Below are 14,902 nucleotides of genomic sequence, written 5' to 3' on the forward strand. Positions count from 1 at the left end.
CCCCTCTCTCTCACCACCTCCCCCCTCTCTCACTCACCTCCCCCCCTCTCTCTCACTCACCTCCCCCTCTCTCTCACTCACCTCCCCCTCTCTCACTCACCTCCCCTCTCACCTCCCCCTCCCCTCTCTCTCACTCACCTCCCCCCTCTCTCACTCACCTCCCCCTCTCTCACTCACTCACCTCCCCTCTCTCTCACCTGCCTCCCCCCTCTCTCTCACCTCCCCTCCCCCCTCTCTCACTCACCTCCCCCTCTCCTGCCTCCCCTCTCTCTCACCTGCCTCCCCCCTCTCTCACCTGCCTCTACCGTTTCTCCACAGTGCTGTTCTAGTCTCCTCTCCTCATCCAGATCACCTCCCTCCTCTACCCATCCTTCCCTCCTCTACCCATCCCTCCCTCCCTCTCACCTCCCTCTGCAGTTTCTCCACAGTGCTGTTCTGCAGTCTCCTCTCCTCCTCCAGATCACTCTTCATCCTCCTCAGCTCCTCTGTTCTCCTCCTCTCTTCCGTCAGCCTCTCCTTCGCCTCCCTGTGGTGGTGGTTCAGCTGGGTCAACTCGCTCTGTGAGAGGGAAGCACCACAGGCAAAAGGACTGTGAAACTACGGAGAAGGAGATTACATATAACTGCTAAAACTACAGGTTGTACGGAGAAGAAGGAGAATAGTGTGTGGTGAGACTACGGAGAAGAAGGAGAATAGTGTGTGGTGAGACTACGGAGAAGAAGGAGAATAGTGTGTGGTGAGACTACGGAGAAGGAGAATAGTGTGTGGTGAGACTACGGAGAAGGAGAATAGTGTGTGGTGAGACTACGGAGAAGGAGAATAGTGTGTGGTGAGACTACGGAGAAGAAGGAGAATAGTGTGTGGTGAGACTGCGGAGAAGAAGGAGATTAGTGTGTGGTGAGACCGCGGAGAAGAAGGAGAATAGTGTGTGGTGAGACTACGGAGAAGAAGGAGAATAGTGTGTGGTGAGACTACGGAGAAGAAGGAGAATAGTGTGTGGTGAGACCGCGGAGAAGAAGGAGATTAGTGTGTGGTGAGACTGCGGAGAGAAGGAGAATAGTGTGTGGTGAGACGAAGGAGAAGAAGGAGATTAGTGTGTGGTGAGACTACGGAGAAGAAGGAGAATAGTGTGTGGTGAGACTACGGAGAAGAAGGAGAGTAGTGTGTGGTGAGACTACGGAGAAGAAGGAGAATAGTGTGTGGTGAGACTACGGAGAAGAAGGAGAATAGTGTGTGGTGAGATTAGTGTGTGGTGAGACTACGCTGGAAGGAGAATAGTGTGTGGTGAGACTACGGAGAAGAAGGAGAATAGTGTGTGGTGAGACGGAGAAGGAGAATAGTGTGTGGTGAGACGGAGAAGGAGAATAGTGTGTGGTGAGACTACGGAGAAGGAGAATAGTGTGTGGTGAGACTGCGGAGAAGGAGATTAGTGTGTGGTGAGACTGCGGAGAAGAAGGAAGGAGAATAGTGTGTGGTGAGACGAAGGAGAATAGTGTGTGGTGAGACGGAGAAGGAGAATAGTGTGTGGTGAGACGAAGGAGAAGGAGAATAGTGTGTGGTGAGACGAAGGAGAAGGAGAATAGTGTGTGGTGAGACTGCGGAGAAGGAGATTAGTGTGTGGTGAGACGGAGAAGGAGAATAGTGTGTGAGTGAGACGAAGGAGAATAGTGTGTGGTGAGACTACGGAGAAGGAGAAGGAGAATAGTGTGTGGTGAGACTACAGAGAAGGAGATTAGTGTGTGGTGAGACTGCGGGAGAAGGAGAATAGTGTGTGGTGAGACTACGGAGAAGAAGAATAGTGTGTGGTGAGACTGCGGAGAAGGAGATTAGTGTGTGGTGAGACTGCGGAGAATAGTGTGTGGTGAGACGAAGGAGAATAGTGTGTGGTGAGAGAAGGAGAATAGTGTGTGGTGAGACGAAGGAGAATAGTGTGTGGTGAGACGAAGGAGAATAGTGTGTGGTGAGACGAAGGAGAAGGAGAATAGTGTGTGGTGAGACGAAGGAGAAGGAGAATAGTGTGTGGTGAGACTACGGAGAGAAGGAGATTAGTGTGTGGTGAGACTGCGGAGAAGGAGAATAGTGTGTGGTGAGACTACGGAGAAGAAGAATAGTGTGTGGTGAGACTGCGGAGAAGGAGATTAGTGTGTGGTGAGACTGAAGGAGAATAGTGTGTGGTGAGACGAAGGAGAATAGTGTGTGGTGAGACTGCGGAGAATAGTGTGTGGTGAGAGACGAAGGAGAATAGTGTGTGGTGAGACGAAGGAGAATAGTGTGTGGTGAGACGAAGGAGAAGGAGAATAGTGTGTGGTGAGACGAAGGAGAAGGAGAATAGTGTGTGGTGAGACGAAGGAGAAGGAGAATAGTGTGTGGTGAGACGACGGAGAGAAGGAGAATAGTGTGTGGTGAGACGAAGGAGAAGGAGAATAGTGTGTGGTGAGACGAAGGAGAATAGTGTGTGGTGAGACGAAGGAGAATAGTGTGTGGTGAGACGAAGGAGAATAGTGTGTGGTGAGACGAAGGAGAATAGTGTGTGGTGAGACTACGGAGAATAGTGTGTGGTGAGACTACGGAGAAGAAGGAGAATAGTGTGTGGTGAGACTACGGAGAAGAAGGAGATTAGTGTGTGGTGAGACTACGGAGAAGAAGGAGATTAGTGTGTGGTGAGACTACGGAGAAGAAGGAGAATAGTGTGTGGTGAGACTACGGAGAAGAAGGAGAATAGTGTGTGGTGAGACTACGGAGAAGAAGGAGAATAGTGTGTGGTGAGACTACGGAGAAGGAGAATAGTGTGTGGTGAGACTACGGAGAAGGAGAATAGTGTGTGGTGAGACTACGGAGAAGGAGAATAGTGTGTGGTGAGACTACGGAGAAGAAGGAGATTAGTGTGTGGTGAGACTACGGAGAAGAAGGAGATTAGTGTGTGGTGAGACTACGGAGAAGGAGAATAGTGTGTGGTGAGACTACGGAGAAGGAGAATAGTGTGTGGTGAGACTACGGAGAAGGAGAATAGTGTGTGGTGAGACTACGGAGAAGAAGGAGAATAGTGTGTGGTGAGACTACGGAGAAGAAGGAGATTAGTGTGTGGTGAGACTACGGAGAAGGAGAATAGTGTGTGGTGAGACTACGGAGAAGAAGGAGAATAGTGTGTGGTGAGACTACGGAGAAGAAGGAGATTAGTGTGTGGTGAGACTACGGAGAAGAAGGAGATTAGTGTGTGGTGAGACTACGGAGAAGAAGGAGATTAGTGTGTGGTGAGACTACGGAGAAGGAGAATACATATAACTGCTACAACTACAGGTTGTCCAAGTTGGAAAGATTTTTTAAAAACAAAGAGTTGTTTACCTGTATAAAAGTCGGAATCTAACAACAAATCTACTATGTATATTTCATTATTATTATTATTATATCATTATTATTATTATTATTATTATCATATTATAATTATTATAATAATAATAATAATTATTATTATATTATATTATTATCATATTATTATTATTATTATATTATTATCATCATTTTATTATCATTAATATTCTTATTATATTATTATCATATTATTATTATTATTATGATTATTATTATTATCATTATCATCATCATATTATTATTATTATTATTATATTATTATCATCATCATTATTATTATTATTATTATTATATTATGCATTATTATATTAGTATTATTATATTATTATTTTATTATTATCATATTATTATCATTACTATTATTATTATTATTATTATTATAATCATATTATTATCATTACTATATTATTATTATTATTATTATCATTATCATTATTATCATCATTATTATCATATTATCATTACTATATTATTATTATTATCATCATCACTATATTATTATCATTATTATCATATTATTATCATTACTATATTATTATTATTATCATCATCATCATCATCATCACTATATTATTATCATTATTATCATATTATTATCATTACTATATTATTATTATCATCATCATTGTTATCATATATTTATTATTATAATCATCATTATTATTATCATATTATGCATTTCAAGCATTTTTTGCTGACCTGTACATTCTCCAGCTTTATTAGTTGGTCTTTGTTTTCCTGGCTGATCTCCTCTTCCTTCTCCTTCACCTCCGCTAGCGTTCCCTCCACCTGCTGCTTCTCTCGCTGTGGAAACACATTTATTATTCATTTATCTAAAAACTCAGTTTATGATGCATTTTGTAGAATGTTCTACCTCATCGAGAGTCTATATTTCCTCCAGGTGCTCCCTCCCTCCCTCCCTCCCTCCCTCCCTCCACCTCCCTCCCTCCCTCCCTCCCCCTCCCTCCCTCCCTCCCCTCCCTCCCCCACCCTCCCTCCCTCCCTCCCTCTACCTCCCTCCCTCTACCTCCCTCCCTCTACCTCCCTCCCTCCCTACCTCCCTCCCTCCCTCCCTCCCTCCCTCCCTCCACCTCACCTTGAGTTGCTCTACACATTTCACCAGCTGTCTCTGTAGAGTTTTGGACTCCTTGATGACGAGGTTGAGCTGGTCCACCTTGCTCTCCAGCTCCTCTACCTGGGTTAGTGTAGAGATGGGACACATTTATGTTAGCTTCAGGACAACCTGGTCTCAGAGCAAAACGTATTATATTTACTGAAGTCGGTGCCTCTCCATTTAGTATGATTTATGTTCCTTTACCTTAAGCTACCAGTGTAATAGCGGTCGCACAATATTAACGACTTGTATCCTACGTCTTGATCGTTTAGTATGATATATTACCTTTGACTGCTTTAGTATGCTAAATATATGCTACGTTAGGTTACACAAAAATTTGGATATATATATATATATCCAAATGAATTAGATTAAATAGACGAGAGGGACCGGATCCTAGATCAGCACTCATACTCAGATATTTTATGAATACAGGCCCTGATATGTTATCTGGACACGCTGTACAGAGCATTATGGATATTGTAGCACATTATGGGCTCTGTAGTACAGCATTATAGTACAGCATTATGGGTACAGTAGTACAGTGCATTATGGGTACTGTAGTACAGTGCATTATGGGTGCTGTAGTATATAATGCCCCAGTACCTGTCCCTTAAGCTCCTCTCTCTCCTGGATCCGCTCCTTCACCTGGCCCCGGGCCTCCCCTCTCTCCTCCTCCACCTCCTGGGCCAGAACTGTGTTACTCTGACAGGGAGACAGAGGCAGTTAGAACACACAAGATACAATATGTTGAGTGGAACATTAAGTTATGCTATTGAGCTACTGGGATATTCAATTCAACTCATCATTTACCTCTTTCACCTCCTCCACCTCCTCTTGGAGCTTCTGCACCTCCTTGTCGTACACCTCCTTCATAATGGCCAGCTCCTTGTCATGACTCTCCACTTCCTCCTTCAGTGCTCCCTTCAGGGCGGTCAGCTCCCTCTCCCTCCAGTGTAGCACCTCCTCCTGCTCCTCCTGCACCTGAATGAGCTCCTGGAAGTCCAACCGTAGCTGGGCCAGATCCTAAAAAAGACACTCGGTTAACTTCTAGAACCGATCTAGTTCTGACTTGAACTCTGTGCTTCAGAGCCATCCTAATAGCAAGCCTAGGTTTTTACTTCCTACTTCCTTCCCTGCCGTAGCCTAGTGGTTAGAGCGTTGGACTAGTAACCGGAAGGTTGCAAGTTCAAATCCCCGAGCTGACAAGGTACAAATCTGTCGTTCTGCCCCTGAACAGGCAGTTAACCCACTGTTCCTAGGCCGTCATTGAAAATAATAATTTGTTCTTAACTGACTTGCCTTGTTAAATAAAGGTTAAATAAAAATGAATATGTGCTTGTGTCTTGGAGGGGGTCGGAACAAAACAGAATATTCTTTACCGTTTCCTTGTGACAATGGACAATTAAAGTGACCACCTTCTTCCTCTCTTCAAAAGTAGAAAATACACTTCTAATATGTGTACGAATATACACAGTACACACTCTATATGGACTATACAAATTAAATCCAACTTTATTTGTCACATGCGACGAATACAACAAGTGTAGACCTTACCGTGAAATGCTTTACTTACAAGCCCTTAATTAACCAACAGTGCAGTTCAAGAAGAGTTAAGAAAATATTTACCAAATAAAATAAAATATACCAAAATAAAAAGTAATAATAAAAAGTAACACAATAAGAATAACGGTACAGAGTCAATGTGGAGGCTATATACAGGGTATTACGGTACAGAGTCAATGTGGAGGCTATATACAGGGTGTTACGGTACAGAGTCAATGTGGAGGCTATATACAGGGTATTACGGTACAGAGTCAATGTGGAGGCTATATACAGGGTATTACTGTACAGAGTCAATGTGGAGGCTATATACAGGGTGTTACGGTACAGAGTCAATGTGGAGGCTATATACAGGGTGTTACGGTACAGAGTCAATGTGGAGGCTATATACAGGGTATTACTGTACAGAGTCAATGTGGAGGCTATATACAGGGGGTACCAGTACAGAGTCAATGTGGAGGCTATATACAGGGTGTTACGGTACAGTCAATGTGGAGGCTATTTACAGGGTGTTACGGTACAGAGTCAATGTGGAGGCTATTTACAGGGTGTTACGGTACAGAGTCAATGTGGAGGCTATATACAGGGGGCACCGGAACTGAATCAGTGTGGAGGCTATATACAGGGGGTACCGGAACTGAATCAGTGTGGAGGCTATATACAGGGGGCACCGGAACTGAATCAGTGTGGAGGCTATATACAGGGGCACCGGAACTGAATCAGTGTGGAGGCTATATACAGGGGGTACCGGAACTGAATCAGTGTGGAGGCTATATACAGGGGGCACCGGAACTGAATCAGTGTGGAGGCTATATACAGGGGGTACCGGTACAGAGTCAGTGTGCTGGGGGTACAGGCTAGTTGAGGTAATATGTACATGTAGGTGGGGGTGAAGTGACTATAGATAATAAACAGTAGTACAGGTTAGAGGTAATTTGTACATGTATGTGGGGGTGCAGTGACTATAGATAATAAACAGTCAGTAGCAGAGCAGTGTACAAAAGGGGGGTCAATGGGAATATTCTGAATTCAAAATATTGTGGAAGAATAAAAATGAACCAAGTTCTCTCACAACCTGTTCCTTACCTTCAGAAGGAGCTGTTTCTCTGTGCTTTCTGCCTGTGTTGTGTTCTTGGCCTGGTCCAGTTCATCATGCATATCAGACAGCTGCTGCAGGAGGACCTTCCTCTCTGTACGGTCACGTTCTCTCTCTGCTTTCACCTTGACTAGCCTGAGGAACATACACCTTTGGTCTTGAGAAAAAGGTCACAAGGCTGAAACATGAACTGAAATATACAGACCACCTCACATTCTGACCTGCACTAGTAACACAAGCCTGAGAAACCAGAGAGCACCAGACCAGAGAAATCAAAAAAATTGTTCTTCAAGAGACCATTTCACAATTCACAACGACAAGTTCAGAGATCCTCTCAAAATCCTCTCAAAATCTCCACATAAGGATAGGATAAGTAATCCTTCTCACCCCCCCTTTAAGATTTAGATGCACTATTGTAAAGTGACTGTTCCACTGGATGTCATAAGGTGAAACCAATTTGTAAGTCGCTCTGGATAAGAGCGTCTGCTAAATGACTTAAATGTAAATGTAAAAAAAGGTCTTGCCGGGAGGGGTACATTTAGGATTGGGCCTTACTCGTCTATGACAACTTCAAGCTCCGCCTCCATCCCAGCCAGCCTATCCCGTAGCGTGGAGAGTTCCTCCCGTCTCCTGTCCAGTTCCTCCTGAACAGTCTTCACGTCCGTCTGAGCCCTCTCACATGCCTCCACTAGAGCTCTGCCATTCTACAGGACACACCGAGTCCCCAATGTTATCATTTAGCCATGAAGGATTTACAACAGTACGATGTGAATTACAAGTTATAACACCGGTTATGTTCATTAGCCAACAAACAGAAGAAAAATGGTTCTTAACAGAAAACACTCACTCATAACAATCACTTATTTTGGTTAAATGCACCATTGTCCTGTGACTTTCACTAATGAATAGACCACACACAGGGGAACTACTTTACCTTGGTCTTGTGCTCCAACTGTGTCTTCAGCTTTGACACCTCTCTCTCCAGTTCTGCTCCTTCCTGCTGTAGCGCCTTGGTCTCAGCAGCACAATCCTGCAAGGTTCGGACGGACGGACGGACACACACACACACACACACACACATTAGAAACCCTTCCAGTTCACATACACATTGTTAAAGACATAGGCTACTATCGGAGACAAGTCATCCCAAACGAGCCTCACCCTGATCTCCTCCTCCACGTTCTCTGCAGTCTTCCACTTCAGTTGGTTGATTCTGTCAAACACCAGGTTCACCTTCTTCTGAGTGGTGGAGGATAAATCAGTGGTCCTGAGGGAATAACAACAACCAATCACACGGAGTTCACCGGCATACCACAGTAATATAACTACCATACCACAGTAATATAACTACCATACCACAGTAATATAACTACCATACCACAGTAATATAACTACCATACCACAGTAATATAACTACCATACCACAGTAATATAACTACCATACCACAGTAATATAACTACCATACCACAGTAATATAACTACCATACCACAGTAATATAACTACAGTAGGGAACTACACCAGTCATAACTACCATACCACAGTAATATAACTACAGTAGGGAACTACACCAGTAATATAACTACCATACCACAGTAATATAACTACAGTAGGGAACTACACCAGTAATATAACTACAGTAGGGAACTACACCAGTAATATAACTACCATACCACAGTAATATAACTACAGTAGGGAACTACACCAGTAATATAACTACCATACCACAGTAATATAACTACAGTAGGGAACTACACCAGTAATATAACTACCATACCACAGTAATATAACTACAGTAGGGAACTACACCAGTAATATAACTACCATACCACAGTAATATAACTACCATACCACAGTAATATAACTACAGTAGGGAACTACACCAGTAATATAACTACCATACCACAGTAATATAACTACAGTAGGGAACTACACCAGTAATATAACTACCATACCACAGTAATATAACTACAGTAGGGAACTACACCAGTAATATAACTACAGTAGGGAACTACACCAGTAATATAACTACCATACCACAGTAATATAACTACAGTAGGGAACTACACCAGTAATATAACTACAGTAGGGAACTACACCAGTAATATAACTACCATACCACAGTAATATAACTACAGTAGGGAACTACACCAGTTATAACTACCATACCACAGTAATATAACTACCATACCACAGTAATATAACTACAGTAGGGAACTACACCAGTCATAACTACCATACCACAGTAATATAACTACAGTAGGGAACTACACCAGTTATAACTACCATACCACAGTAATATAACTACAGTAGGGAACTACACCAGTAATATAACTACCATACCACAGTAATATAACTACAGTAGGGAACTACACCAGTAATATAACTACCATACCACAGTAATATAACTACAGTAGGGAACTACACCAGTAATATAACTACCATACCACAGTAATATAACTACAGTAGGGAACTACACCAGTAATATAACTACCATACCACAGTAATATAACTACAGTAGGGAACTACACCAGTAATATAACTACCATACCACAGTAATATAACTACAGTAGGGAACTACACCAGTAATATAACTACCATACCACAGTAATATAACTACAGTAGGGAACTACACCAGTAATATAACTACCATACCACAGTAATATAACTACAGTAGGGAACTACACCAGTAATATAACTACCATACCACAGTAATATAACTACAGTAGGGAACTACATACCAGTCATAACTACCATACAGAGCAACATACCAGTCATATAGATACTGTGTGTAAGATAATTAAGGCTATAATTGATTTTGCTTGTGCTACACACACAGTACCTAAACAGAGCCTCAATTTCCATGCTTCCTCATATTCTTTCAGGACCAGATCTGTCTGATGTTCATCTTCTAACGTTTCAGCGTGGTATATCAGTAGGGAACTACATACCAGTCATGTCTTCAAAGTATTCAACATTTCTGCCAGTTTGTATTACTGGTGAGGAGATGAAAGTGATATTCTACTGTTGGCACTGTGGAAATGTGTCCATCATACTCGGCATTCCTGAACTGGTGTGTGTTTGGTGTGTGTGTGTGTTTCCTGTGTATTTTTCAGGACAAGATGTGTGTGATGTGTCATTTCTAACGTTTGTGTGGTATGTGTGTGTTTGGTGTGTGTTTTGTGTGTGTGTTTGGTGTGTGTTTGTTCAAAGTGTGTGCGTGTTGTGTGTTTGGCCAGTTTGTGTTTGGTGTGTGATGAAAGTGTGTTTGGTGTGTGTGTGTGTGTGAAATGTGTCCATCATGTTTGGCATTCCTGAACTGGTGTGTGTTTGTGTGTGTGCTGTAACAGCAATCATTTACCAGAATGTAACAGATCTCGTTCACATTCTCTCCATTATATCATTACAGGCAAAATATGAGAAATGTGTAATAGTCACTTGGGAGCAGAATGGATGTCATTCAAATGTGAACTGAAATTTGAAATTTTCCTAAATGGAACGGGATCAGAATTGATACCGACCCTCAGTCTCGTTCTGTCACAGCTCAAGATTAAACGAGTGGAGAATCATGAAACGAATCGTAGTTGAGATATTCCAAGTGTAAATTTACCCATCATTGAGGTAAGTGAACAGTATCCGTTTAGTGGCGTCTTCATTTGGTCGTTGTGGTTCAGTGGAGAGCTGCTGCAGACCCCTCTGACCTTTCAAAAGGTCTGGAGTGATGACCTGGTAACACATCAAGGTGTAGCCACAGATGGGCAGTGTTTCATGTTACAGTATTAGAGTAGAGTATTTTATTATCTGTATTTCTCTGAACTACAGTAGAATATATTATGTAACAAACTAAACACTCAGAGCTGAAATGAGTATTTACAATAAACTGTAATATATTATATAATTATATTATAATAATAAGTATTATTATTATTATTATATATATATATATATATATATATAAAATTATATGACATATGACATATTATTATTATTATATATTATTATATTATATGAAATTAGTATTTACAATAAACTATAATATATTATAATTATTATATATATATTTAATAATTATTATAATAAATATATAATATAGTATATTATATGAAATTAGTATTTTCAATATACTGTAATATATTATAATTATTATATCATTATTATAATACTATAATATATATATTTTTTTCTATAAAAAAAAAATGTTTTTAATAGCAGGTCACAGTTTTGTGGCCTCCTATCACCCCGAATCTACTGCGTTGGTAGCAGACGTCTGATAGCACTATGGGGTATTATAAGAAGGTCTGCTAAATTACCAAAAATGTAAAAATGAACACTTGCAAAGCACACTGGGCATTATTCCAATTAACTCCACCTCCGAAAACAAGGCCAAATTGGATTACAATATTACAATACAAAAATTGTTTAGGGGCGGAGCTCATTCAAATAATAACTAGTGCGGTTTTGCAAGGGTTCATTTTTACATTTACATTTTGGTTGAGGGTTTAATTAAAAAGGGAAAAAAAGCATAACCCTGCAGACACTAGGCCCTCCATGGAATGAGTTTGACACCCCTCTTGTAAAACCACACATTTCACTACACCTATCCGGTATATGTAACAATACAAAATATATATTTTCTACTTTAATATACACCTCCTACTGTAGTACTATAATATACACCTAAATACTTGAATAATACTATAATATACACCTACTACTGTAGTAGTACTATACACCTACTACTGTAGTACTACTACAATATACACCTACTACTGTAGTACTATGATATACACATACTATTGTAGTAGTACTATAATATACACATACTATTGTAGTAGTACTATAATATACACATACTATTGTAGTAGTACTATAATATACACATACTATTGTAGTAGTACTATAATATACACATACTACTGTAGTAGTACTATACACCTACTACAATATACACATACTATTGTAGTAGTACTATACACATACTACTGTAGCACTATAATATAAAATGCGCAACTTCACTTTTATGCTGATGATTGTTATTTATTGTTGTGCCTCGTCTCTCACAAAAGCTTTCTCTCTTCAGTCGCAGGACTTTTCCCCTGCCAACTGTTCCAAATGTCCGAACTGAATTTGGTAAAAAGGGATTTTATGTACTCTGCGCCATCGTCTTGGAACGCCTTACAAAATACTTTTTAAACTGGAAGAACTTGTCCCGATCGGTGTTTTTAAATCACCGATGAAGTATTTAGAGGCTGAAACCTGTCAATGTTTTAAATTGTCTGTTTTAGGAGTTTGTTTATACTCTTGTGAATTATATTTTTTTTACTAGATGACTTGTAGTTTTTCATGTTGTCTGTCTATAATGACTTGGTGCTGCCTATCTTGGCGAGGACGCTCTTGAAAAAAGAGATTTCAAATCTCAAAATGAGCCCTTCCTGGTTAAATAAAAGGTTAAATCAAAATAAATAAACTATATTTACCTGAGTTTCTCTCTTTGACTCCTCCTCTGTGTGGTTGAGAGATCTGGATCTGCTCAGGGAGGTCTTCTCCACTCTGTACAGTACCTTCACCGCTTTAGGCGACACAACGCTAGGCCCCTCCTCTTTCTCCCACTGGAGCTTATTAAACATCAGAGTGGACGGTCCGTTGGCCCCTCTCCCCTTAGGTGACCCGGGAGCGCTCGTGACTCCCCCTGGAGTCTCTCCCCTGGTCCCTCTGACGGCCGAGGCAGGGCTGGAGGGGTCCAATGGGTATGAGTGACACTGTCGCCTGCTGTCCACGCTGCGTGACCTCCTCCGGTCCTCTGGGGCTATCCTCCCTCTCCTAGGCCCAGCTCGGACAATCTGCTGGGGGCTGTCGAACTGGTTGATAAGGCTACCTATGGAGGAGATGGGTTCTGTGTCCAATGCGTTTGGGGACCTCCTGGGGACGTCGGTAACCTCGCTTGGGGGACTTAGTAAGGTGGTAAAAGAATGGTGGTGGGGACCTGGGGCTGAGGCAGGGCCCGGGCCTGGGGTCTGGGCGGGAGCTGGGACAGAGCCCGGGCCTTGGGTCTGGGTGGGAGCTGGGACAGGGGCAGGGCCCGGGCCTTGGGTCTGGGCGGGAGCTGGGACAGGGGCAGGGCCCAGGCCTTGGGTCTGGGTGGGAGCTGGGACAGGGCCCAGTCCTTGGGTCTGGGCGGGAGCTGGGACAGGGGCAGGGCCCGGGCCTTGGGTCTGTGTGGGAGCTCTCTCTATACCCTCAGCAGGCAGAGGGATCCTGGCTGGTCCGGGTCTAGACCCTGCTCCCTGGGTCAGGGCGGCTCCTGCTCCACTCTGGAGACCTCTGGTGAGATGTCCCGGCCTAGGTACAGAGGTTGTCTGAGTGGGGGGAACAGAGAGACTTCGGGTGGAGGAGAGGCGGGGGCTGGAGGAGAGGCGGGGGCTGAGGGGGCTGAGGCTGTTCCAGTCTGGGTTGTAGGGTTTCAGCAGCTCTGGGTGTCTCTGGAAGTTCAACCCAATATTAGATGTCGGCATGGTCCTCTGTAACTGCTGTAAGTGTGAATCCTGGAAGTCGAACATGGACATGGTGGATGCCAGCGTCCTCTGTGATTGACTACCCTCTCTAACCTCAGTCAGAGAACCTCCACGAGCATGGTTGGGAATACTGCGCTCCATATTCGGACTTCCTAACAGAGATCGTTCCATATAGGGACTTCCTAACGGAGATCGTTCCATATAGGGACTTCCTAACGGAGATCGTTCCATATAGGGACTTCCTAACGGAGATCGTTCCATATAGGGACTTCCTAACGGAGATCGCTCCATATAGGGACTTCCTAGTGGAGATTGCCTATCATTCACCATGGAGGTGTAATCAGACTGGCTGTGGGCGTTGACAGACTCTTCCTGGTGGTCCCAGTTTCTACTGTAGCTCTCCAGGCCACCAGACGGCAGAGCTGCTCTGCTATCCCCATTGTTCAATACAACGTAAGGATGACCCTCAATCTCCTGGACTTGTATCCTCACCCCGAACGTGCTGCTGCTGTCTGAGGACAGAGGACGAGGACCGCCTCTGGGACCAGGTCCAGGCTGCTGCATGTTGTAGCCCTGTTGTATTCTACTGAAGTCTGGAGACAAGCCACTCGCTCCGTTTCTGTGAGACTCCATTTATGGGAGTCAACGTAGAGACAACGTTGAGACAACGTTGTGCGTTGGCTGGGTTCACACCAGTCCTGAATGAACAAGAGGACTTTCCCTCAGAACTGAAGAGATTCACAGCTGTAAAAGAAGCAAATAAAAAACACTTTGGTCGAATGATTATTACTTGGTTTGTCTCCTCTTAACCCGTAGGCTCCAATAACCACCCCCTGTCTTTACAACACTTTACCCCATGGAAAAATACATCAGGCGACTGTTTACAAAACAGAGAAGTCATGCGGCCCAACGAGCAACAATGACATCCCAACTCCAACAGCTGCACCAACCAGCAAGCCACAGAGACAGAGAGAGAGAGACAGAGACACAGAGAGAGAGAGACAGAGACACACAGAGAGAGAGACAGAGACACACAGAGAGAGAGACAGAGACACACAGAGAGAGACACAGAGACACACAGAGAGAGACAGAGACACACAGAGAGACAGAGACACACAGAGAGACAGAGACACACAGAGAGACAGAGACACACAGAGAGACAGAGACACACAGAGAGACAGAGACACACAGAGAGAGAACGAGACACACAGAGAGACAGAGACACACAGAGACACACAGAGAGAGAAAG

General features: G+C 43.1%; 1 protein-coding gene across 50 annotated transcripts in view; it reads right to left on the bottom strand.

The window, feature by feature from the left end:
- The window catches only part of LOC118382181 (cingulin-like protein 1), a 31,429-nt gene that overhangs the window by 13,139 nt on the left and 3,388 nt on the right, over nt 1-14,902 (bottom strand). For all 50 annotated transcript variants that reach the window (XM_052466752.1, XM_052466756.1, XM_052466743.1 and 47 more), the window contains exons 2-12: nt 12,619-14,397; nt 10,752-10,867; nt 8,304-8,409; nt 8,077-8,172; nt 7,698-7,846; nt 7,133-7,277; nt 5,297-5,509; nt 5,090-5,188; nt 4,466-4,564; nt 4,069-4,173; nt 406-558 (exon numbers count right to left, since the gene is read on the bottom strand). In XM_052466752.1, coding sequence (XP_052322712.1) covers nt 406-558; nt 4,069-4,173; nt 4,466-4,564; nt 5,090-5,188; nt 5,297-5,509; nt 7,133-7,277; nt 7,698-7,846; nt 8,077-8,172; nt 8,304-8,409; nt 10,752-10,867; nt 12,619-14,286 — 2,949 coding nt within the window. In that variant the 5' untranslated portion in view covers nt 14,287-14,397. The remainder of the gene's footprint in view (nt 1-405; nt 559-4,068; nt 4,174-4,465; nt 4,565-5,089; nt 5,189-5,296; nt 5,510-7,132; nt 7,278-7,697; nt 7,847-8,076; nt 8,173-8,303; nt 8,410-10,751; nt 10,868-12,618; nt 14,398-14,902) is intronic.

This window comes from Oncorhynchus keta, chromosome 17 (assembly GCF_023373465.1).
Source record: "Oncorhynchus keta strain PuntledgeMale-10-30-2019 chromosome 17, Oket_V2, whole genome shotgun sequence".
NCBI classification, from domain to species: Eukaryota; Metazoa; Chordata; class Actinopteri; order Salmoniformes; family Salmonidae; genus Oncorhynchus; species Oncorhynchus keta.